At 42.4% G+C, this 25,043-nt stretch overlaps 1 protein-coding gene across 2 annotated transcripts in view; it reads right to left on the bottom strand.

Moving 5' to 3' along the window:
* GLDN (gliomedin) overlaps positions 1 to 11,585 on the bottom strand; it is a 70,455-nt gene extending 58,870 nt beyond the window's left edge. The window contains exon 1 of one of the 2 annotated variants that reach the window (XM_007170394.3): positions 11,078 to 11,585. In XM_007170394.3, the coding sequence (XP_007170456.1) occupies positions 11,078 to 11,440 (363 nt within the window). In that variant the 5' untranslated portion in view covers positions 11,441 to 11,585. The remainder of the gene's footprint in view (positions 1 to 11,077) is intronic. The other variant, XM_007170393.3, reaches the window with a different exon arrangement.
* Between the last annotated feature and the right edge of the window lie 13,458 nt (positions 11,586 to 25,043).

Below are 25,043 nucleotides of genomic sequence, written 5' to 3' on the forward strand. Positions count from 1 at the left end.
GGTGGAAGAGATGAGTGTTTTGAAGCGAGCTAAGAATCACTTGTCTCCCCCAGGCCTCTAATGGAGTTGTCTGAAGCAGGAGTACTGCTGGAATAATCTCTCACTAACTGTTAATAACAATATTTTGTGCTCACATTGTTCCCTTCAACAAGCATCTTCAGTTAATTTTTGATTTTTATCTAAGCATTCTTATCGTCACCTTATAGTCAGAAAAGTATACATAAACCATAGTTAAGTAACTTGTCCAATGTTGGGGGAATGGACAAAGAATTAATCCACTATCTCAAACTCTGCCCTTTGGCATTCTTTGTATATAGCAAAAACATTTGTGACGATGTTTTGTCAACCTACTCCCTGCTCAGCCCCCTCCTCCCTCCGCTCAGAGAATAGCTACAAGTGGTTAGCCCAGAAAATATTTAGAGGAGGTCCTTGGGTTGAGATGCTCACCCACAAAATAATTGTTGATGATGTTAGCATCAGAACACTGGCTGGATGGAACTGTTGGTTTGACAAACATGCTGTTCCTATGGGGTTCAGAAAAATTTGGTCTATGAAAGGATAAATGCATGAGTTCACCTTGAACATGAATAAAATATTTGCAAATTATCCTTAGTATAATTAACGTCCCTAAATTCAATACCCAGCACATATATATATATATATTGAACCCACGAACCATAAAAATGACTATCTGGGAAATAACATTCTTTCTAGAAGTCTGTGTGTTTCCCTTATGGCACCCGAGATACCAGACCTTGGAGTTATTCTAGAACCTGCCCTTTCTCTGGCAAGTTCTATTGATTCAATCTCCATTGTTTTAATTACAAGGCTTCAAAATTCCCTGAAGCACAAAAAGGAAGGATTTGAGAGATACTAAATATCAGTAACAACAAGGTAACATATATTGAGTTCTAGGCACCATGCTAAGGACTTCACATGGATTACTGAATTGAATCCTTATGATAACACCTAAGGTAGATACTACTGTCATTGCCTTCTTAAAAATGAGGAAACTGAGATTCAGAGAGGTTGAGTGATCTGTTAAAGGTCACACAGCTAAGAGGGGAGCTAGGAGTAAACACATAGTATGATTCCAGCACTAATTATAAAGGCTTTCGGGTCTGCCTTTTACTTTTTAGACTTGTAAAGACCTCTCTCATGGAGAAGACAGAATTCTTCTTGGAAGAAATGGGTTCTCCTTTCCTTGAATGTTCTTTCACTCTTCAGTTTTCCTTCCCTCTTTTTTCCTCTCTTTTCATCTCATATTCAGTCTCAAAACAAATTTAGCATCCTCACTTCTAAACTAACCCACTTTAGGTTCCTCAGTTCTGCCCATGATGCCACCATCTTTGGATGGATCTGGACCAGGTGGCTCCTTTCTCTTTCTTATATCCAATTAGTTCCCAAGTTCAATGCATTCTTATTTCTTGGTATTTCTAGGATCTATATCTTCTCCATTTTTGATGCCATCACCTTAGCCAGACAGAACCATTTCCTGCCTGGACTAATGCAATAATGTCCTAACTTTCTTCCTGCCTCTTGTCTCTCCCCTGTGCAGTCCTTCCTGCATTGTACAGCCAGACCAGTCTTATAAAACCACATTCTTCATGATTGCCCCATGAAAAATTCTCCCAATTACCCATCAGATTCATTCTCAACTTTTCAAAAGTAGAAATTCAAGGCTCTCTCTCATGTAGCCATCTTAATTCCTCTCCCACAGCCCAAACTCCCCAGTGCAGGAAAGCTTCTTGCTCTTCCAAGCCTTGTACCACATTCATTCCTGTCCCTAGACCTTGGCTCAAGTTATTACCTGCACTTGGAATGATTTTCCCTCCTTGCCTGCTCAAATCTCACCAACCCTTCAATGCCCATTTCAAGTTCTGTCTCCTCCATGAAACCTGCCTTCATCACTTTAGTGAGGATTGATTTTCTCTCTTTGTCACTGCCCTGATGCTTACTGTAAAGGGTTTTTCTCTAAAGGTCTTCCTGTTCAGAGGGATTGATTCCAAGGTCCTCAAGTGCTGCCTAAAGGGAGAGGGCCTTTTCTACCTTTGAGTGAAAGGATTCCAGACCCCAATTACACTAAGTTACTGAAAAACTGGGGAATTATTTTGCAGCTGCCAGCTCATCATTTTAGCTTGGGTACAGTTATCCACAACGCATTTCCAAGTCCTTCTCAGTTTTTACATACAGCCCGTGTAGGATCTCCAAAGTTCCCAGCACTTTGATAAGCACAAGAAACTTTCTGAGTGGCAAGATGAAGGGGTTATTCTACCTATTGCGTTCAGAACAAATTGCATTTTAAGTGATCTTTAGTTGGCATTGTTATTTTAACTCTACCTTTCAGTAAAGAAAATTGTGTCTCAACTTTAGTCAGACTAGAAGTAAATTATATCTACTTAAAATATAGAGCTATTAAAATCCAAAGAGCTACATAAAAAAAAAGCAACTGATGGGCTGAAAAATGCTCCCTTTGTAGAAGAATTACAACCTAAAATCATCAGCTTGTTTTACACAACATGACCTTTAGTCTGTAGATAAAATGCATGTAAATGAAGCTTGAATGTCAACTAGATTTGGCCAAGGATTTTTTCTGGTGGGGAGGGGAGGGAGGGAAGGAAAGTTTGAATAATGTAGATTTTTTTAAAAAATGTCTTTTTTTCCAGATAAGTATGTTTTATCAGATATAAAGACTATTTTGATAGTTCTCACATAGGTACCTATATCCTAGAGAACATGAGACCCCTAAGAAGTAAATTGTTCTCCTTTCTTAGAATTTTTTTGCTCTACCTTCCACTCACATTTTTTCAATTTTCCAAATGAAAGCACCCAAAACTTTTTTCAGGACTGCCACCAACAGGAATCATCAGGAGTTAACAACAGCTACGCCAGTCAGAAATGGGGTGAATGTGACTCTCTTCTAGTGGGTGTCAAACCTCGTCATCAGTGGCCATGAAGAAGGGGTGAGGCCCCAGGAAAGCCTGAACTGTTGAAGAAGCCTTGTTGCCATATCAAGGCTAATTCTGTTTTGTTTTCAATGACAAGATGATTTAGGTTGGTGTGATGCCACCCTAGGCTTCAAAAGGCCAAATATGATCCCGAAGCAGCAGCTGATAAAAGCACATATGATCAGACAACTTGGCATTCTGAAGAAAGTGGAGATGAAGAGTAAACCCAGAAACAAGATACTGAGGGCTTTGGGCAAGGAGGGCTGCATGATAAAGTCATAGTGATTAATCTCAGTAACAGCAACAATGAACACTTACTGGAACTCTGACTATAGCAGGCACTGTCCTTTACCTACATTGTTTCCCTTAAACCTCCTAACAGCCCTATGAGGTGCATGCTATTATCTCAATCTTACAGAGGAGGAAACTGAGGATTGGGGAAATTAAAAGACTTGCCCAAGGTCGCCCAGCTACCAAGCTGTGGGTCCGGGATGAGAATCCGTCTGACTCATGGGTCAGACGACTGCCACAACATACCTCAGGGAAGCATCAGGGAGAGAGAATTTGGCTGCAAACCTGACTGTGAAGAAGGAATCCCAGGTCTCTCAAGTTAAGGGCAGGAAGACAGTGGCTGAAGGTGGCAGTAGCGCCACGTGGAGGTGAGCTTGGACCAGCCAAAGATGGATCCTGAGACACGGGCTTTACGGAGGATGAACAGCCATTTGGCATTGGAAGACCCGTGATTTGAGCAGTTGTTCTGCAACTCAGGACCTCACAGCAGGTCCAAATGGTTTAATGCCTTTCATGTGGTCAACACAACTTCCCTGTCCCTACGGGTCCAGATGCTCAGTCTTGACCCATTTGTTTCTCACATAAGTCCTTAGAGAATCATGACAACTGTACATCTACACTGAATGCTTTATTTGCATGTGTGCAAAATATGTGTCAATGAAGAAAGTGTCTGAAGGATGTAGCTAAGGGGCCAACTCTCTCCTGTCTTCCTCACATACCATCATGACCTGATACATGAGTGAAGTTTATGGGTGTGTTCACAGTACCAATACCAGACACAGTCTTAGCAGAGATGTAGCTTCAAATTCTCTCTTACCCTTGATACCTGGAAATGGCTTCTAACATGCAAATTAGCCCCACAGTGTCAGGTATGACATCCCAAGTGCCCACGTGCACATGCTGCTATGAGGAAGGCCACGGAAACCCACCTCCCAGTCTCTCCATGTGGGTTATTACTTTGGCTGCCTAGTCTTTTTTTGTTCTGCTCTGTCAGGCCTCTGAGCTCTCATCAGGGTCCACTTCATGTGACAGGACCTAATGGGGTATATGTTTCTCCCCTTCAACTGAAGAGAATAGATGGGGTGTGAAACAAGGCCTAGATATGGGGTTAAATGGGTGGCTAAAAGCAGTCCTAACATTGACTGCTCTTGACTTGGGAAGTCAGCTTAGGGGGAGCAAAGGCTTGAGGGCTGGTTCAGCCCCACAGCCTCCCTCTAGAGTGAAACCACAGTCTCAGGGCAGCTCTGTCCTGGGCTCTGTTTCCTTGTGGGAGGTCTTAAACTCCAGAGTTAACCCTATGCTAGAAGAACCCTGATTTTACTAAATTAGCTCTCCAAAGGAACCATCCCTAGCACCCCTCCGTTCCCATGGACCACTGTCTAAATGAGAGGTCAGCAAACTTTTCTGCAAAGGAAAAGACAGAAAATATATTAGGCTTCGTGGGCCGTATGGTCTCTGGTGCAACTACTCAGTTCTCCGGTTGTCATGTGTCAAGCAGCCACAGACAATACATAAACAAGTGGGCATGGATGTATTCCAATAAAACTTTATGGTTACTGAAACTTGAATTTCATATAATGTTCATGTGTCATAAAATATTATTCCTCTTTTGATTTTTTTCCTATCCATTTATAAATTTAAAAATCATTCTTAAGTCATGGGCTGCACAAAAACAAGTAGCAGGCTTGATGTGACCTTAGGCCATAGTTTGTTAACCCCTGATCTAAATCCTCAGCTTTTACACCCTGGAAGTGACCCAGTTCAAGGAGTGGGAAAGGCAGGGGTTACCTTCCTTTCCTTCAAGGAAATATAGCATCCATACAAGCAGAAGCTGTAACTACAGGTAATGTGATTTTTGTCCCCTGTAAACAAGATAATGTCTAGATCCATATAAGTGTACCTCATAGCAGTCATCATGAAAAGTTCTGTTTGCTATAATGTGTTACTGCTTAACATAGCTGGAATCTCCTCCTTGAGAATGACCTTCAGAACACATGTTTTTGAAAAGCCATAGTGACAGGAAATCTCCATCCTCCGAAGGTGGAGTTAATGTTTAGAGACAGCCAGAAACAAAACAAAATGAAACAAACCAAACCAAACTGAATGCAAAAAACCATCTCCATTTAACCACCAATAATGATAACAATGGCATAGATACCACTATCCTTCCAGAACCAGGCTGGGAAATCAGTGGTGGGGGTGGAGGTTGTGCTGGAACTAAATAAAGCCATTTTTGTTCAAAACTACTCATGATTATGAGATGAGCCTGCTGCAAACTAAGCTTGGAAGTCTTAACGTGGCCCCTAACTATGTGAGTGTTGTCTGGCCAACACACTGCCAGTCAATTCAAAAACATTTTGAGGGAATTTTTGTCAATACTTCAAAGCCAAGAGATTTCACATAAAAAGTCAGATTTGGGCTTCCCTGGTGGCGCAGTGGTTGAGAATCTGTCTGCCAATGCAGGGGACACGGGTTCAAGCCCTGGTCTGGGAAGATCCCACATGCTGCGGAGCAACTAGGCCCGTGAGCCACAATTACTGAGCCTGTGCGTCTGGAGCCTGTGCTCCGCAACAAGAGAGGCCGCGATAGTGACAGGCCCGCGCACCGCGATGAAGAGTGGCCCCCGCTTGCCGCAACTAGAGAAAGCCCTCGCACAGAAACGAAGACCCAACACAACCAAAAATAAATAAATAAATAAAATTTTTTAAAAAAAAGTCAGAATTTTTACTTTTCTTGACAAAATCAAAAGATCAGGCACACTGGGCTCTCGTTCTCATACAGCAACCACCAGCAAAAGCCTCCCCTTATAGACACAGCACATGAACCTTGGGCTGGAGCAGTCCCTACCATGCCCTATGGCCCCCAGCCCAGGGGCAGCTGCCATGTAACCTCGTGCTTATGGCCTTTTCACTCACGATAAGAGTAACACAATCACATGGTCCAAAAGTCAAAATGATGCACAAAGCTATGCAGTGAAAGTCTCATTCCCACCTCATCCCCACCCTCCCTAGTACTTTTGTTAATTTCATTTATTTTTCCCCCTTCTTCCTTACACTTTTGTCACTTAAAATATATCCTGGGGATTGTTCCCATAGCAGAACATAGAGAATTTACTTATTCTTGTTTTACAGCTACCTCGTATCCCAGTGGATGTATAGGTCAGTTTATTTAACTAGTCCTGTAGTGGACACAGGTTAATAGTCTTTTGTTTTTACAAATATTCTGCAATGAATAACTATGTGCATACGTCATTTCAGAGGTGATAAAGTCTGTTGTGCAGGATAAATTCCCACAAGCAAGATTACTGGGTCAGAGGGTAAATGTGTTTGTAATCCAAAGGTATTGCCAAATTGGCTTCCATATGGGTTGTAGCATTTTGCACTCCAAACAGCAATTCAAGAGCATGTCTGTTTCCCTTCAGTTTCCCCAACCAAATATGTCGACAAACTTTTGCAGTTGTCATTCTGACAGGTAAAAATTATATTTCAGAGCAGTTGTAATTTGCATTTTTGAATCAAGAGTTCTTTTCCTGTGTTTTTAAGAGAAATTTGTATTTCTTTTCCTGAGAACTATCTGTTCCATACTCCTACTGGATTCCTATTTCTGTTGCAGATTTCCCTATTAAATTCTTATCTTTTACATCAACTTCTAGAACTGCTATATATATTCAGAAGAGTAGCCCTGTACCTATGATATGAGCTGCAAATATTTCTTTCCAGTTTGTCATTTATCTTTTGCCTCTGTTTATGGTGTATGCATTTGTTTTTATTGTTGTATGTGATGCAGTTTTGCTGTTGTGTGTGCTTTTTAAATGGGGTTAAATTTACTTATTTATTGTTTGCTTCAGGCTTTTCAGTTATAGTTTGAAAGAAAGGTATTCCCCATTCCAAAATTAAAAATGAATTTACTCATATTTTCTTCTAGCAATTTTAGAGTTTCATTTTTTAAATGTAAATCTTTGATCCATTTAAAGCTTGTTAAGGTGCACATTGTGAGAAGTAAAACTTCCTTGGGTGCTCGACCCAAGATTTCAGGGAGGATGATAAAGCTACCAGAACATCAATAAGAGTGAGACCTGAAGAATGGGTGAGAGAGAGCAGCTGATGAGAGGAAGAGTGAGAAGAGGGGTGGCGAGGGAGTGGAGACTAAACAGAAGCAGCATCTCCTGCAGGAGTTCCTGGCAGATGGGTTCCATTACTGGTCAAGCTCAGTGGTACCCAGGGCCCCTTTTACTTTTCTCCAAAGTACCCACTTACTTTTAAAGATTTAATGTGTTTGGCTGTACCAAACTAACTGTACTTAAGTAATAATTAGTTATGTTGCCCTTTTAACAAAGTCATTTACAGCTGCCAATCAGTTTCCGGTCAGACTGTGCTAACCAGAATGACCACGCTGAGTTGATGTACTTTCAGCCAAAAGCACAGAACTTAGAAGTGTCAGTTGGCTTAAGAAGGCTCATCTTGGATAAATGAGCCATTTTGGAAGACTTTTTAAAATGCTGAAATTAGTCTGCATACAGCTTACTTCTTTGTTCCTAGATCTCTAAGGACATGGGACTTCTGATTTCACCTTCATTCAAGACCTACTGGTGCTATATAAAAGGGTGAGGGAAAGTGTAGGCTTCAACCTTAAGAAGTGGGCACACTGACCTCCATGCTGTACACTGAATAGTTCTCTTAGCAGCTTTTCTACTCAAGGTGCCCTGAGAAAGTTCTTAAAAATTGTTTCCTCATGTGAATAATTCTCTGTTCTGAGAAAAACAGAGAGTAAAAATGAGAAAAATCTGCAAAGGTGAATGGTGAAATTGTTGCTAAAATAAAGTATGTAAAAGGTTTTTCACCAATTAAGTTGGTTCCTCTGCCCAAAGTAGAGGACTCAAGGGAGAACTGATGAGAGTGAGATGCTTAACACAGCTGACCGTCATCGGGAAGGCACGCCAAGGTCCTCTGTGTTGGTGAGTGAGCACCCACCCCTAACAATTAATTCAGAATCTCTGGGAGGTGGGGCCTAGGCATCAGTCATGTTTAAACTCCCCATACGATTTCAACGTGCAACCACTGCTATGGAACGGTGTTATTCAAAGTGTTGTTCTCAGACCAGCAGCACTGATGTCAGCGGGAACTTGCTACAAATGCAGAAGCTCAGGCCCCAACTTAGACCTTCTCAATCAGAATCTGTATTTTCACAAGATCCCCAAAATATTCACAAGCACATTAAAGTTAAAGAAGCCATGGTCTAGAGGAGCTTTTCTCAAAGTGTGGCACCTAGACCACCTGTATCAAACTCATCAAGGGGTTGGGAAGGTGGGGGAATGGGGATCAGGGGACTTCTTAAGGAAGCCGATTCTGGAGATTATAATTCTACAAGTCTGAGGGTGGGGCCCTGAAATCTGCATTTTTAATATGTTCCCAGGTGATCCCTAAGCCTACTGTTTGAGAACTACTCCCAAGAGGAATAGGATGGTGGCTTTCTCTTGGCCTGCATAGAAAGTCCCTCAGTGACTCCAAAAGGTCAAAGCACACCCATTGCAAGTGGGGGATGAGTTGGGGATAATCTACAAGTGCTTCTCAGCCTGACAAATGTAATGTTTCTGGTGACTTGCAACAGAGCAGGTGGTGGTAGTTAAATCAGCTTTCATATTGACACAGAAATGAGTCTCTGCGTTCTCTTGGGTTAGTGACTGAACAGGATGCAATTTGGATACATAAGCCTCTACCTTAAAAGCAGAATTAAAAATATAAAATGTTGATGTTCAGATGCATCCTTCTCAGACGATTTCAAAAACCCCTCAAAATGCGTGGTGGAGAGCCAAGAAAGAGTGAATTCCCTTAAGGAGATTTCTTCGTTTTACAGAGTTCTTTTTTTTTTGAAATTTTTGCTTGGGCCCAGATTTCTAAATGATAACGTGGGTAAAAACTGAATCCAGGAATGGAAAATGTGATCTTTCTCATAAGATGTGTTTGAAGTGTGTAGTACTTCCATGTAGTCTTATTTTATCTTTTTTATATAAAATACTCCTTGATTGATTGATTGATTTTTGGCTGCGTTGGGTCCCTGCCGCTGCCCGCGGGCCCTCTCCAGCCGCGGCGAGCCGGGGCCACTCTCAGCTGCGGTGCTTGGGCCCCTCATTGCAGTGGCCCCTCCCACTGCAGAGCATGGGCTCCAGGCGCGTGGGCCTCAGCAGTTGTGGCTCCCAGGCTCAGTAGTTGTGGCTCACACGGGGGCTCCAGAGCGCAGGCTCAGCAGCTGTGGCACAGGGGCCCAGCCGCTCTGCCGCATATGGGATCCTCCCGGGCCAGGGCTTGAACTCTTCCCCCCCTCCTCTTCCCTCCTCCCTCCCTCCTCGCATTGGCAGGTGGACTCCCAACCACTGGGCCACCAGGGAAGTCCTCCATGTAGTTTTTGTTTTTTTTTTTAAATTTATTTATTTATTTATTTTTGGCTGTGTTGGGTCCTCGTTTCTGTGCGAGGGCCCTCCCCAGCTGCGGCAAGCGGGGGCCACTCCTCATCGCGGTGCGCGGGCCTCTCACCATGGCGGCCTCCCTTGTTGTGGAGCACAGGCTCCAGACACGCAGGCTCAGCAACCGTGGCTCACGGGCCCAGCCGCTCCACGGCACGTGGGATCCTCCCAGACCAGGGCCCGAACCCGCGTCCCCCGCATTAGCAGGCAGACTCTCAACCACTGCGCCACCAGGGAAGCCCCCTCCATGTAGTTTTAAAAGCACTTCAGCTCATGTAAGATATTTAAAAGCTTCTATAACAGGTTTAAGTGGATTTATCTTCAAATACCTAGGATTCCAAAATATGGCTCACACTTGACTTGCGGTGACAGAACTGAAATCTTTGTTATTTTAAAGTGAAATAAGACCATAGCGGTTGTAACGGATAATTAAATGGAATGGGGAACTGCAATGTGATCTAAATGTAATTGTTAGATAATTATTGAGTTAAAATCAGCAAAAGCAAAGAAAGTTAACACTGGAAAAAAGATTTTTGAGGCTTTGCTTTAAAGACTTTTTTAACAGCAGTGTTTCTTAAACCTTTTGGGAGGAGTGCAATGGAGCCCCTTTGAAAATCTAACGAAAAGCTATGGACTCGCCCTAGATGCACGCGCCTGCGAGAGCACACACTGACATTTTCTGAAGTTCCATAGACTTCTTAGAGCCCATATGATGAACCTCAGCTTTGACGTTGAGTTTTAAGAAAATTGCTCTATGTTGATTTCCACTATTTGTAACCACTTTAGACACAAGAGTAAGTTTCTCCGTAGAAAGCTCCCGGGGGTTGGTAAAATTAGGGCTGATTGTTTTCACTTAAACAGAGACTATTAACGTCGGCAGTCTTGTGCTGATGAGCCGAGGCCAGGTGAAACGCCAGACCACTAGATCATGCCAGGGAAAGAATCCCTTTATTGAAGCAGCCTGCGCTCTCTCAGAAATGCTACCTCCGTGCTCTCAGGGGCACCTACGAATTGCACAGGCACAGCCCGGGGCTGCTGTGGCTCCTGGCACACCAGAAGGTGAAAATTTATGTCCAAAGTTAGGAAGTAGGCTCTTAAAAACACTGCCTACTCCCCTCATTTATCTGCAGACTGAACGACGTCAGAGGTGGAAGACTTACCCCTTCACCCCCTCCCCCATTTAACAGATGAAGAAACTGACCCCAGAGGGCTAAGGTGCTTGCCAAGGTGACTTCCCCCAGCGGGCTCACACCCAGGACCTCTCCCCACGGCACCTTGCCATCTGGCTAGGGGAGGAGAGGGCGTCTAGGGCTCTCTCCCCACACTGTACGCCGCCCACCCCGGCGGGGGCGTCAAGGGGAGCTGAGCCCTCGCCTACCGGCACCATGGAGTACGTCATCATCAACAGCATGTCGTGGCTCTCGGCGCGGATGTGCTGCGCCGGCTCCCCGCCGTGGCTGCGCTTGTTGCGCGCGGCGCTCACAGGGTCTAGCGGTGGCGCGGGCGCCCGGCGAGGTGCGTGACTCAGCTCCGTCAGGAAAGCGCGCAGGTCGCTGTCCTCGCGCTGCTCCCGGCCACGCTGCGCCTCCAGCGCCCGCAGCGCCGCGCTCAGCCCGCGCCACTGGCACAGCGCGAACACCGTGCCCGCAGCATTGAGCGCCGAGAGCAGGGCCACGGCGGCCAGGGCGCCGCGCAGCCCCCAGCCCGCGCCCCCGCGGCCTCGCTCCGCGCTTCCGGCCATGCTCTGCGCGCCTCGGGCCGGGTCGGGCAAGGCTCTGCCGCCTTTCAACCCCGCAGCCTTTATACGCTGTGGGCAAGCCGTGGGCTGGTGGCAGCGCCGTGAGTCACGCCGCCCTTTGGCCCGGCTGGCGGGGCGGGTTGGGGACAGTAATGGTGGCGCCCGAGCAGCCCGGAGGGACAGGCAGGCGGAGAGGGGGAGAGGAGCGAGTGGAGACAGTCCGCGGAGGGGGGCAGGGCTCACGCTCCTGGTGCCCGGCCAAGCAAACCAGCAAACCCATCTCTCCTTCCTTTTCCCCCGCTGCCCTGCGCGTGGGCATTGCCGTGGCCCAGACGGGCAGAACGAGGGTCAGACTGAGGGGGAGAGCAGGAATTCTTATGGCCTGAGAAGTCGCTGGATTCCACCCCCTCCGCCCCCACACTGCCCTCTCTGGAGAAAAGGATCAGCATGCCCAGATGCCAAGGCATGTGCCCACTGTCCCTGGGAGGTCTGCTGCTGGGCTGGGTCCCAGGCTGCCTATCATTCCTCCCCAGGGTCATAAGGCCTCATGTGGCCACTGAAGACCCCACTCCATCTTTCCTAGGAAGGGAATGGCTAGAGACAGGGAAACAGCTGGCATTGGAGGGTTAAAAGAGCCACCCATCAGAATCAGAAAAGCCCAGCCCTGCATGACAAGCAGGAATCATCTGTGAAGGGAGATTTTTCAGGATGTGACAGGCCAAGAACTCTCCCATGAGATCCATATCTGGGAGGTAGCAAGGTGATGAGAAAAAAAACTCCAGAGTAGAAATCAGGAGAACTGGTTCTACCCCTATCCTGCTGCTACCCAGCTGGGGGACTTTGAGCATGTCCCAAGACCACTCTGGACTGATTCTGAGGTGCTTTCTGGCTGAAGGGTTGGGACTCTGGGTCCCTGCTGGACCTTACCTTACTTAGCCTGTCTTACTTGAGGGGGCAGTTGCCTCATACCTCCTGGCTACCCCTTCACAGCCCCAGCCATTTCCTGTTAGCTCATTTGCTTGCTGTGCCTCAAGGGCCACTGTCCTCCGCTCCCCCATGCAGAGTCACTTCTCAGTCTCCTCCAAGGACCTCTTCATCCCTATTTTTCTCAGCTTTCTCTAGAATGGCTCTGCCTCCCTGGGGCCCCAGGGCCTGCAGGAGGCCCTGGTGGTGTGGGAAGCCACAACTAGAAGACAAGATTGCGGTTTCCACAGCCCATTATCTCAGAGAAGGAGGTGGCTCCCTGCCACTGAGCCAGCTGGAGCTTCAAGGTTCTGTGTCAAGGTCTGGATTCCTGAGTTTTAATTGGGACATTGACCAACTTGCATATTCTTAAAAGAACATCCAGGATGAGGAATCAGGAAAGCATGAAGGCCCAAGTGGTTCATGAAGGACCTCAACTATGGGGACATGATGTCTGAGAGGGGATGGGGGTGATACAGACAACGTTGTTCAGTTCCTCCCAACTCCAACCTATTGGAAGAATTACCATGTGCCCTCATCTCTTTTCATCTAGGCATAGGATGCCAACTGTCAGGCTTAGGACCAATGGGGAGAAGCCATGGAGAGACAAGAGTTGGAGGTCGGCCCCAGTAAGATTTTCATTATGTCACTAAAAACTTACTGAGCGCCTGCTGTGTGTTGGGCACAGTAATGGGTATTGGAGGTACAGAAATGAACAAGACAAGCAGCTTTTGCAGTGTAAGCAGTTGGAGTCCCATGGAGCCTCCTGAGCGTCTCTTTATCCTAACATTCATACAGTTTCTGTTGCCAGACCATCTGTCACCAATGCGCACCATTAACAACAGAGTATACAGCTCCTGAGGTTAGGGGTCACATCCTGTTTAACCCTGTCTCCCCCCAACACCCAGCACAGTCCCTGGCTTAAAATGGCCATTCAATAATTACCTGTTGAATGAGCAAATGAACAAACGAATGAAAGGCTGTATGGTGAGGGCAAGGCTATGTTAAATGATGTGTGTGTAGTGGTGGTAGGGCTTAAGAATGAAACCCTGCTTATACCACAGAACAGGCCCCACCTTCCTTGGAAGGCTGCCTGTCTAATGGTCAGGAGAGTGAAAGTAGCCTGACACACACATCCCCACCCCTTCTGGTTCAGAGCCCACAGCCAGTAGAAGATGTTCAAGGGACTTTAGTGTGGTTGGCTATGGGCTGTCTGAACTTGCTGATATCCATATACTGTGCCTGTGCTGTTGACCAACTTCTTAGTTCTTCCAGATCTTAGTACTTTAGTTGGGTTATAGTATGCTTAAGGAAGGGACCTCTCTTCACTGTGTCCATCACAGCATGGACTTGTGCAAAGTAGTAATATTTGATTAATTGGTTGTCAATGCTTTTTTAGGAACAGAACTTTGAGTGGGTGGTAAACTTGGCCTTTTGTCTGAATACAGTGACTTTGCGGTTGGTTATGTGGGGCGCTTCAATCTGTGGCTTCCTAAGCCTCCTGAGACTTTTTGAGAGGCTGATATGTCTATGTAGGCTGCCCTGTCTAGTATTCTCTGGATGAGCTGGTACATTCTACTTATCATTAAAAAATAAAGTTAGCTATTAATCTGGCCTGTTTTGTTGATATAGGGGGTTTAAGATACAGCGAGGACATGGGGAGATATCTGAGTTTCCTTTTCTGGAGACCAAAGAAGCCAAGAACATCATGTGCTACCTCTACAATGAGAAGTAGTTTTTCCATTAAAAGGCAGATGCTTCGTTTCCAAAGGTTAAATAGAATGGTCCTCAGAAAATGATTCCAGCTGGTTAACTTTAGGGCCCTGAAGAATAAAATCCAATTCAAGAATATACTCCAAAAAAAAAAAAAAAAAAAGAATATACTCCAATTTTAATTCCATGGCATTTTCTCCTGATTGTGAAGTGAATAATTTTCATTTACTTTAAGGCCTGGCACTTGGGTATTTTGGTCCAAAGGTTGGCAGCTATGTTGTGACTTCTGATGGTGCTTTGCTGCCTCCCCAGCCCCACCCTTCCTCTTTGCCACCGGTTAGGGAGAAAGTCTCTCTAATAATTGCCAGCATGTACGTCTATCTTCCGCCCAACCACCTCTGGTTTTAACTCCCCATTTCTACATTTTCACCCCAAGAAACTTCAAGCCACCCAACCGAAGTTAGAAATTCTCTCATTTTCCTTGTTTGTTCACTTGTTCATTCATTCAACCATTCATTTATCCACTTATTCAACAAATCAAGTGCTTACTATCTGCCAGGAACTGTGCCAGGAGCTAGGCATAAGATAGAGAGCAAACCCAGACACCATTCCTGCCTTCCTGAAGCTTACAGTCTAAGAGGGGAGACAGATTAACCAAGTACTCACAGATGCGAGGGTATAATTCTAAATGAGATGATGAGATAGATGCCCTGAAAAAAAAGGAGTGTGACTCTGTGAGATTATATCACCAAGGTACCTGTCCTAGACGTGGAGTGTGGTGCCAGGAAAGGCTTCCCAGAGGAACTGATGGTGCTTGAGTTGGAAACTAAAGGTGAGTCATCATTAACTAGGTGACAGTTTGGGTGGGAGAGTTGCAGGCAGAGGGGAGAGCATGTGTGAGGCCCTATAGCAGGAGGTACCATGGCTTATTTGAGGAACCATTAAAGCGGCCAATGTGGTTGCAGCATGGAGAGCACTGGAAGCAAGGAGGGGAGGGAGTGAAATGAGGCTGGAGACAGAGTTAGGGGCCAGTCTCTGTGGGTGGGACTTTGTAGGGCTGGGGTCTTTATTGTAAGAGGAGTGGGAAGCCAGTGAGGGGTTTTAAGTGTATGTGTGTGTGTGGGGGGGGGTTGGTTTGGTGGATGACAGATGACAGTGTTTCGTTTTCAAAGATTACCTTTTCTTGCAGGATTTGCAGTGGCTCCTGTCACTACAGAAACTATGTATGATCTCTGACAAGCACCAGGCTAAATCTCAGCCTTTAAACCCACTTTTCCAAATGAAATAAGAAAACATTGAGTTCTAGAAAGTGCCACTTTCTCTTTCACTGCACATTTAAAGGTAGTTGAAAAATAGAACTGCAACTAACATTTAGATGATTTGGCTAATCTTGATACTAGCTGGGGTTTTTATATAATACCCAGCAGATACTTGCATTTTCTGAGAAGTCAGCCTTTGGTGCATCAGGCTGAGACCACCAAATCAGGTTATGCCTAGGGTTGGGAATAAGGCTAGATGATATTGCTTCCCTTATGAGATTTTGGTCTAAGTTGATCAGGTAACAGATTTCCACCTATCATAGTTATAGTTTCTTAGGCCTTTGAGCAGCCCAATTATTGTTGGGCATGGAGCTGTCCAAGGTTGTACCGTAGTGCTATTTCAAATTTCCCCTCTACCCTTTCTGTGCTTTGTTTCCTTTGTTTGCGGTAAACATACCCCCATCTCATCCTGCCCTTTTAGCACATGGTAGCCAATTGTCACAGATTGGGTTCCCTGGAGCAGATACTGAGATGGAATTTGGGGTGCAAGATATATATTAGGGATCAGCACCTATGAAGGAAAGAGAGAGGAAGCAGGATTGGGCAGAAGGAGAAGTCCAACTCAGTGCAGTCCTGCCAAGCCTTGGCCAGCCCACTGGGAAGCTCTGGATTGAGTATTGCCCATCAGTGTCCTGTCTCAGGCCAGAATGACTGGGCTTCCTCCCTCTTCTCTCTGGGTCACGGGGCAGATGTGGGCTGCCCTGGGGAGGGTGTGGCCTTGGGCCAGGTGGCTCTTGAAGCTGAGGCACACCTTGACCTCATTCCCTGCAGCAAGTCCTTCCTTGAAGGGGGACATGGGCACATCTCCATGTCCACATTTCCACCTGATTAGTGACAGACAGGTCCCCCAATTCCAACATTAGTAGACTCTTAATTGTAACCTTGTTGGACTGTTGAGAGAAGTCTTCTTTTTCATCTGGAGTTATGGCCTTTCAGTAAATTAAAAAAAGTGATTGTTTTCAGAGGCTGAAGGAAAAATATGAAGAGGAGCTCCAAGACTGGCTTTGAAATGGCTAAATCCGTGGAAGTAAGATAATACTGCAAAGCCCCACTTAAGAAACTTGAACTGCTGTTTTTGCAAGGACAAAACAAAGCTTTATATGTGTAGAGCAGTTCAGTTTTCAAAGTACTTTCTCATGTTATTTGACCCCCATAATAAGCCTGTGAAGTGAGCAGGGTAAGTCTTACGACCATTTCACAGATGGAAAAGCAAGGCTCAGGTGGGTAAGTGCCTTGCTCAAGATCATCCTGTTGTAACCTCACCAGCATTTATCCATGCCCTCTTCATTGAAAGTGGGAACCTTCTTGGCCCAAATTTTGGCCAGTCAGGAATGCTCAAGATCATGGGCAGAAAGTAGGGAAAAATAGGGCAAGGAAAGGATTCAATTTGATGAAATGGAAAAGGGCTTAGAGTGGCACTTGGCTCCAAGGCTTAAAAACAAAGGCGGCGTAAGCACTGAATGCTAGAATGTGTGAGCTTCACAAGGGAGAGGAAACCAGTCCCCAGTCTAACATTTTATGGAGGGTTCACAGAGAGCAATGATGTCAGAATATGATTTCCTGGAGACTAGGTAGTGGAACCATAATCTCTGCATCTCAGAGATGAATAGTGAACCTGAAAGAAAGATGAACTAGGAGTCTGAGAGCCCAGGACCTTTTCTTCCTGGGATCAGAAGCCAGAGTGACAAGCAAGATTATATATGCCTCATCTCTCCAGAGGCTAAGTGGGAGGGACCAAAAGGGATTCCTGCCAATTATCAAGACTGGAGAAGATGGCACTACATCTACAGAGCCAGAGGACTGAAGCCAGGCATTGGAGGACTGCCTCCAGCCAGGGGGAGTGTAGATCAGACTACAGACCCTGACTGCGATGACTTCTTTTTCTTTTTTTTTTAAGAGATGTGCACAGCTGTGATACTGGGCTTTATCTCTCCTATCCTTCTCTCTCTCTCATTCTTTTCTTCACGATCTTACAAAACAATTAGGAATGAATTATTCTTGTGTGTCATTTTACCTTCTTTCTTTTTAAAACATGTTATTGTGGTAAAAACACTTAACATGAGCTCTACCTGCTTTACAGAGTTTTAAGTATATGATACAGTATTGCTGACTATAGGTACAATGTTGTACAGCAGATCTCTAGGATGTATTCATCTTGCTTAACTTAAAATATTACGTCCTTTGATTAGTAACTCTCTATTTCATCTTTCCCTGCTCACCCCCAGTCTCTGGCAACCACCATTCTACTCTTTGATGCTATGAACTTGACTATTTTCGATACCTCACATAAATGAAATCATGTAGTATTTGTCTTTCATGATGACTTTTTCATAATGCCTTTTTAGTATAATGTCCTCAAGGTTCATCCATGTTGTCTCATATTGCAGAATTTCTTTCTTTTTTAAAGGCTGTATAATGTTCCATTGTATGTATATACCACATTTTCTTTATCCATTCATCTGTTGATGGATATTTAGGTTGTTTCCACATCTTGGCTATTGTGAATAATGCTACAATGAACACAGAAGTGCAGAAATCTCCTTGAAATCCTGATTTCAATTCTTTTGGGTGAATACTCAAGAGTGGGATTGCTGGATCATGTGATAGTCCTATTTTTAACTTTTTGAGGAAACTTCATACTGTACCATAGCAGCTGTACCATTTTACAATCCTACCAACAGTATACAAAGGTTTCAGTTTCTCTACATTCTCACCAACACTGTTGACTTTTGGTTTTTTGATGATAGCCAGTGTGAAATGATATCTCATTATGGTTTAGATTTGCATTTTCATGATGATTAGTGATGTTGAGCAGTTTTTCATGTACCTGTTGGCCATTTGTTTGTATTATTTGGAGAAATGTCTATTTAAGTGGTTAGCCCATTTCTTTAATTGGGTTATTAGTTTTTGTGCCATGGAGTTGTAGGAGTTCCTTATATATTTTGGAGATTAACCCCTTATCAGACATATGGTTTGCAAATATTTTTTCCCATTCCATATGTTGCCTTTTTACTCTGTTGATTGTTTCTTTTGCTGTGCAGAAGCTTTTTAGTTCGATGTAGTCTCACTTGTCTATTTTGCTTCTGCTGCCTGTGCTTTTTGTGTTAGATCCATGAAATCATTACCAAGACCAATGTCATGAAGAATTTCCACTATGTTTTCTTCTAGAAGTTACAGAGTTTCAGGTCTTACATTTAAGTCTTTAATCCATTTTGAGTTGGTTTTTGTGTATGATATAAGGGTCCAATTTCATTCTTTTTTATATTTATATCCAGTTTTCTCAACACCATTTGTTGAAGAGACTATCATTTTCCCTTTGTGTATTTCTTAGCACACTTGTCAAAGATCAATTGATTGTATATGCATGAATTTATTTCCAGGTTCTCTATTCTGGTTCATTGTCTATACTTCTGTCTTCATGCCAGTACCATATGTTTTGACTATTATAGTTCTGTAATATATGTTGAAATCAGGAAGTGTGATGCCTCCAGCTTTGTTCTTCTTTCTCAAGATTGATTTGGCTATTCATGGTCTTTTGTGGGTCCATATGAATTTTAGAATTGTTTATCCTATTTCTGTAAAAAACTGCCATTGGGATTTTGATAGGGATTGAATCTGTAGATAACTTTGGGTACTGTGGACATTTTAACAATATTAAGTCTTCTAATCCATGATCACAAACTATCTTTCCATATGTGTATATTTTCTTTGATTTCTTTCACCAGTTTTGTAGTTTTCAGTATGTAAGTCTTTTACTTCCTTAGTTAAATTTATTCATAAGTATTTTATAATTTTATGCTATTGTAAAGGGATTGTTCTCTTAATTTCCTTTTCAGATAGTTTGTTTTTCGTGTATAGAAACACAACTGATTTTTGTATCTTGCAACTTTACCAAATTTGTTTATTCTAACAGTTTCTACTGGAGTCTTTAGGGTTTTCTATTTATAAAATTGTGTTTTCTGCAAACAAGGACAACTTTATTTCTTTCCTTCCAGTTTGGATGTCTTTTGTTTCTTTTCTTACCTATTTTCTCTGGTAGGACTTCCAGTACTATGTTGACTAAAAGTGGTGAATGTAGGCATCCTTACCTTGTTTCTGACCTTAGAGGAAAAGCTTTAGTTCTTCACTATTGAGTATGATGTTAGCTGTGGGCTTCTCATATATACCTTTATTATATGGAGGTACTTTTGTGCTGTTCTTAGTTTGTTGAGGGGTTATTATCATGAAAGAATGTTGAATCTGTAAAATATTATTCTGTATCTATTGCAACAATCATGAGACTTTTTCCTTTATTCTGTTAATGTGGTGGCTCACATTAATTAATTTCCATCTGTTGAAAGATTTTAGCAACCCAGAGATAAATTCCATTTGGTTATGGTGTATGATTCTTTTAATGTGCTGTTGGATTCAATTTGCTAGTATTTTGTTGAGGATTTTTACATCTATATTTATCATGGATGTTAACCTGCAGGGTTTTTTTTGTGGTGTCTTTATCTGCCTTTGGTATCAGGGTAATGTTGGCCTCATAAAATGAGTGTGGAAATGCTCCCTCCTTTTAAATCTTTTGGAAGACTTTGAGAAGGACTGGCATTAATACTACTTTAAATGTTTGGTAGAATTCACCAGTGAAGCCATCTGGTCCTAGGCTTTACTTTTTTGGGAGGTTTTTGATTACTCATTCAATTGCTATACGAGTTACAGGTCTATTCATATTTTCTATGTCTTCATGATTCAGTCTTGGTAGAGTGTATGTTTCTAGAAACTTACCAATTGCTTCTAGGTCATCCAATTTGTTGGTATATGATTATTCATAGTAGTCTCTTTTGATCCTTTTATTTCTGTGGCATGGGTGGTAATGTCTCCTCTTTCATTACTGATTTTATTTATTTGAGTCTTCTCTCTTTTGTTCTTAGTCTAGCTTAGGGTTTATTGATTTCGTTTATCTTTTCAAAGAACCAGTTCTTAGTTTTGTTGTTTTTTTCCTGTTGATTTTCTATACTCTATTTATTTCTGCTCTAATCTTTATTTCCATTCTTTGACTAACTTTGGCCTTAGTCTGTTCTTTGTTTTTCTTGAGGCGTAAAGTTAGGTTATTTGATATCTTCCTTCATTTTTAGTGTAGGCATTTATCTCAATAAAATTTCCTCTTAGTATTTTTTTTGCTATATCCTGTATGTTTTGGTATGTTGTATTTTGTTTTTGTTTGTCTTGAGGTAGTTTTCTAATTTTCTTTTTGATCTCTTCTTTGAGCTAATTGTTGTTTAAGAGTGTGTTGTTTAATTTCCACACATTTGTGAATTTTCCAGTTTTCTTTCTGGTATTGATTTCTAGTTTCATTCCATTGTGGTCAGAAAAGATAATAATCTTAAATTTGTTAAGACTTGTTTTGTGACCTAACATGTGATCTACCCTGGAGAAAGTTCAATGTGTACTTGAGAAGAATGTGTGTTCTGCTGTTGGGCAGAATGTTCTGTGTATATCTGTTAGGGTCATTTGGTCTATAGTGTTGTTCAAGTCCCATGTTTTCTTATCAATCTTCTGTCTGAATGTTCTATCCATTATTGAAAGTGAGGTATTGAAATATTCTACCGTTTTTCTATTGCTGTCTATTTTCCCCTTCAGTTCTGTTGATGTTTACTTATATGTTGAAGTGCTCTGATGTTGGGTGTGCATATACGTATATATACTGTTATAGCTTCCTGGTAGATTGACACTTTTATCTTATATACTTCTTTGTCTCTTGTAACAATTTTTGCCTTAAAGTTTATTTTGTCTGATATAAGCTTAGCCACTTTTACTCTCTTTTGGTTACCATTTGTATGGAATATCTTTTTCAATCTCTTCATTTTCAGCTACGTATGCCCTTAATCTAAACTGAGTTTCTTGTAGACAGCATGTAGTTGGGTCTTGTTTTCTTATCCATCTAGTCACTCTTTGTCTTTTGATTGAGGAGTTTAATCCATTTACATTTAAAGTAATTATTTATAGGGAAGGATTTCCTACGACCATTATGTTAATTGTTTTCTGTTAATCTTATAATTCTTTTGCCTGTCTTTTTCCTCTCTTGCTGTCTTACTTTGTATTTTGTTGATTTTTATTTTTGTATTGATAGGCCTCGATTCCTTTTTCTTTTGTGTAACTTTAGGTATTTTTGTGTCTATGGTTACTTTGAGGCTTACATAAAATATCTCGTAGTTATAACAATCTATTTTAAGCTGATAACTTAAATTCAATCACATACAAAAACTCCACCCTTTAATTTCTCCTGACCCTCATGTTACTGTTGTCACAATTTACATGTATTCATGTTGTATCTCTTTTAACATATTTTTTAGTTACAGTTATTTTTAGTACTTTTGTTTTTTAACTTATATACTAGAATTAAAAATGATTTACCCACCACCATTACAGTAATACAGAACTCTGCATTTGTGTATATATTTACCTTTACCAAGATTTTCATACTTTCTTATACTATTGTGTTGTTTTTAGTACCCTTTTATTTCAATTTGAAGAACTCCCCTTTAGCATTATTAGGAGGTCTAGTGGTGATGAACTCCCTCAGCTTTTGTTTGGAAATTGTTTATCTTTTTTTTTTTTTTTTTTGCCGCACCATACGGCATGCAGGATCTTAGTTCCCTGACCAGGGATTGAACCCACACCCCCTGCAGTGGAAGCGTGGAGTCTTAACCACTGGACTGCCAGGGAAGTCCCTTATCTTCATTTTTGAAGGACAGCTTTGCCAGGTGTAGTATTTTTGGTGGCAGTTTTTTCCTTTGAGCACTATGAATATATCATACCATTCCCTTTTGGCCTGCAAGGTTTCTGCTGAGAAATCACTGATTGTTTTATGGTGGCTCACTTGTATGTGACAAGTTGCTTTTCCTTGCTGCTTTTAAAATTCTCTGTCTTTGACTTTTGACAATTTGATTATAATGTGCCTCAATGTGGGGTTTTGTGGTTTTTTGTTTTTTGTTTTTGGTTCATCTTACTTGATGTTTTTTGGGTTTCTTGGATCTGGATGTCTATTTCCTTCCCCATATTTGGGAAATGTTCAGCCATTATTTCTTTGAATAAACTTTCTAGTCCATTCTCTCTTTGATCCTTCTGGGATTCTCACAATGCATCTATTGGTCTATTTTATAATGTCCCATAAGTCCCTAAAGTTTTCTACACTCTTTTTCATCCTTTTTGCTCTTCTGACTGAATTATTTTCAATGACTTGTCTTTGAGTTCACTGATCCTTTCTTCTATTTAATCTAGTGAGTTGCTGAGCTCTAGTAAAATTTTCAGTTTAGTTATTCTGTTTTTCAGCTCCATGATTCCTGTTTGGTCCTTTTTTAACATGTTCTATCTCTTAGTTAAAATTATAATTTTGTTCATGCATTGTTCTCTTGACCCCAGTATCTTTATGACAGTTATTTTGAATTCTCTGTCAGATAGATCATATAATACCATTTCATTAGGGTAGTTCTCTGGAGATTTATGTTGTTACATTGTTTGGCACACCTTTTCCTTGGCTTTCCGTGTTAGTGTCTGTGCACTAGACAAAGCAGACTGGCCTTGTACAGGAGGAGACTCCCACCAATCAGCCTGGCCAGCAATTCTGAGGGCCTCTCAGTCTTTCATGCTAACCTAGTCCATTTCTTTTGTTCTTTGCAGTCCCCAGGTGTCTAGGGTCATTGGACACTCTGTCCAACTTCTTCCCTCCACAGGGAGAATCTGGGAACTGGGTTTTTTAAAAAAACCTGCTTGCTCTATGCTGAAACATGAAAGGATACTATGGTGACTGCCAGCCCAAATCTCTGTCTCTGTTCTCACTAGCCCCCAGGTGGCTAGATTTTGCCAGGTCACATCAACATTCCAAGACAAGCAAGTCAGAAGCTGGTCCTGTAGGAAACCCCCAGAAAGTTGTGGTATTAGAAGCCTGGGCGAAATATTTCCCTTGCCAAGGAGAATCAGGCAGCTATGGCCTTGATAAGGGGACTAATACCCACCATTTGTGGGTCTGCTCCTTCTTAAGGTACCCTAGTGGCTGTAACAGAGCCCAGAGAGCAGATATAAGAAAAGACTACCATAAGAGGGACCAACAGTACTTAGAAGAGGCTTGTATGAAACCAAGCCAATAGAGAACAATGATAACTTTAAAAATAAGATTAGGATGTAAAGATTGCAGTAGAGCACAAAAAGACTTTCTGAAACCAGAAGATAAGATCTGCAGACAATAAACAGCTCATTCTGCTCAATATTAAAGAAACAAACAACCCAATCCAAAAATGGGCAGAAGACCTAAATAGACATTTCTCCAAAGAAGACATACAGATGGCCAAGAAGCGCATGAAAAGATGCTCAACATCACTAATTATTAGAGAAATGCAAATCAAAACTATAATGAGGTATCACCTCACACCAGTTAGAATGGGCATCATCAGAAAATCTACAAACAACAAATGCTGGAGAGGGTGTGGAGAAAAGGGAACCCTCTTGCACTGTTGGTGGGAATGTAAATTGATACAGCCACTATGGAGAACAGTATGGCGGTTCCTTAAAAAACTAAAAATAGAATTACCATATGACCCAGCAATCCCACTACTGGGCATATACCCAGAGAAAACCGTAATTCAAAGACACATGCACCCCAATGTTCATTGCAGCACTATTTACAATAGCCAGGTCATGGAAGCAACCTAAATGCCCATCGACAGACGAATGGATAAAGAAGATGTGGTACATATATACAATGGAATATTACTCAGCCATAAAAGGGAATGAAATTGAGTCATTTGTTGAGACGTGGACGGATCTAGAGACCGTCATACAGAGTGAAGTAAGTCAGAAAGAGAAAAACAAATATCGTATATTAACACATGTATGTGGAACCTAGAAAAATGGTACAGATGAACCGGTTTGCAGGGCAGAAGTTGAGACACAGATGTAGAGAACAAACGTATGGACACCAAGAGGGGCAAACCGCGGTGGGGTGGGGATGGTGGTGTGCTGAATTGGGCGATTGGGATTGACATGTATACACTGATGTGTATAAAATTGATGACTGATTAAAAAAAAAAAAGATCTTCAGACAAATTAAGTAAATGGAAAAGAGGTAGTACGTAAGTAATAGGAAGTAAAATTTCCAAGCTAAATTAAAGGACTGAGTCTGCTGATTGGAAGGTTTCAGTAAGTTGTGGGCAAGACAAATGAGTCATAGCTTGGTAAATTCCTGAAGTCTGAGAATAAAAAGAAAACCTATACTCTTCCCGAAAGAAGGTACAAGTTACTTACAGAGGAAGAAGTATCACGGGGGCATCAACTTTCTTATCTATAACATTTGAGGCAGAGAAGACTGGAGTGAATCATGTGAAGATTACCAGAAAAAAATACTGCATACTGAGAATACTGTAGCAAGGTCTTACTCCCCTGTCAGAGTGATAGAAATATATTTGAGGATATGCAAGGATTCAAAGGACATGTCACCCACATCTTTCATCAGAGAAAAAGATGTTAAGAAAAGATCTAACCAAACAATGAATGAATCAGCTTAAAGGCTTCAGGATAGAGGGAGGATGGAAAAGAAAAAAAAATAATGTTGAGGGGCTTCCCTGGTGGCGCAG

This window comes from Balaenoptera acutorostrata, chromosome 3, assembly GCF_949987535.1.
Source record: "Balaenoptera acutorostrata chromosome 3, mBalAcu1.1, whole genome shotgun sequence".
Lineage (NCBI taxonomy): Eukaryota > Metazoa > Chordata > Mammalia > Artiodactyla > Balaenopteridae > Balaenoptera > Balaenoptera acutorostrata.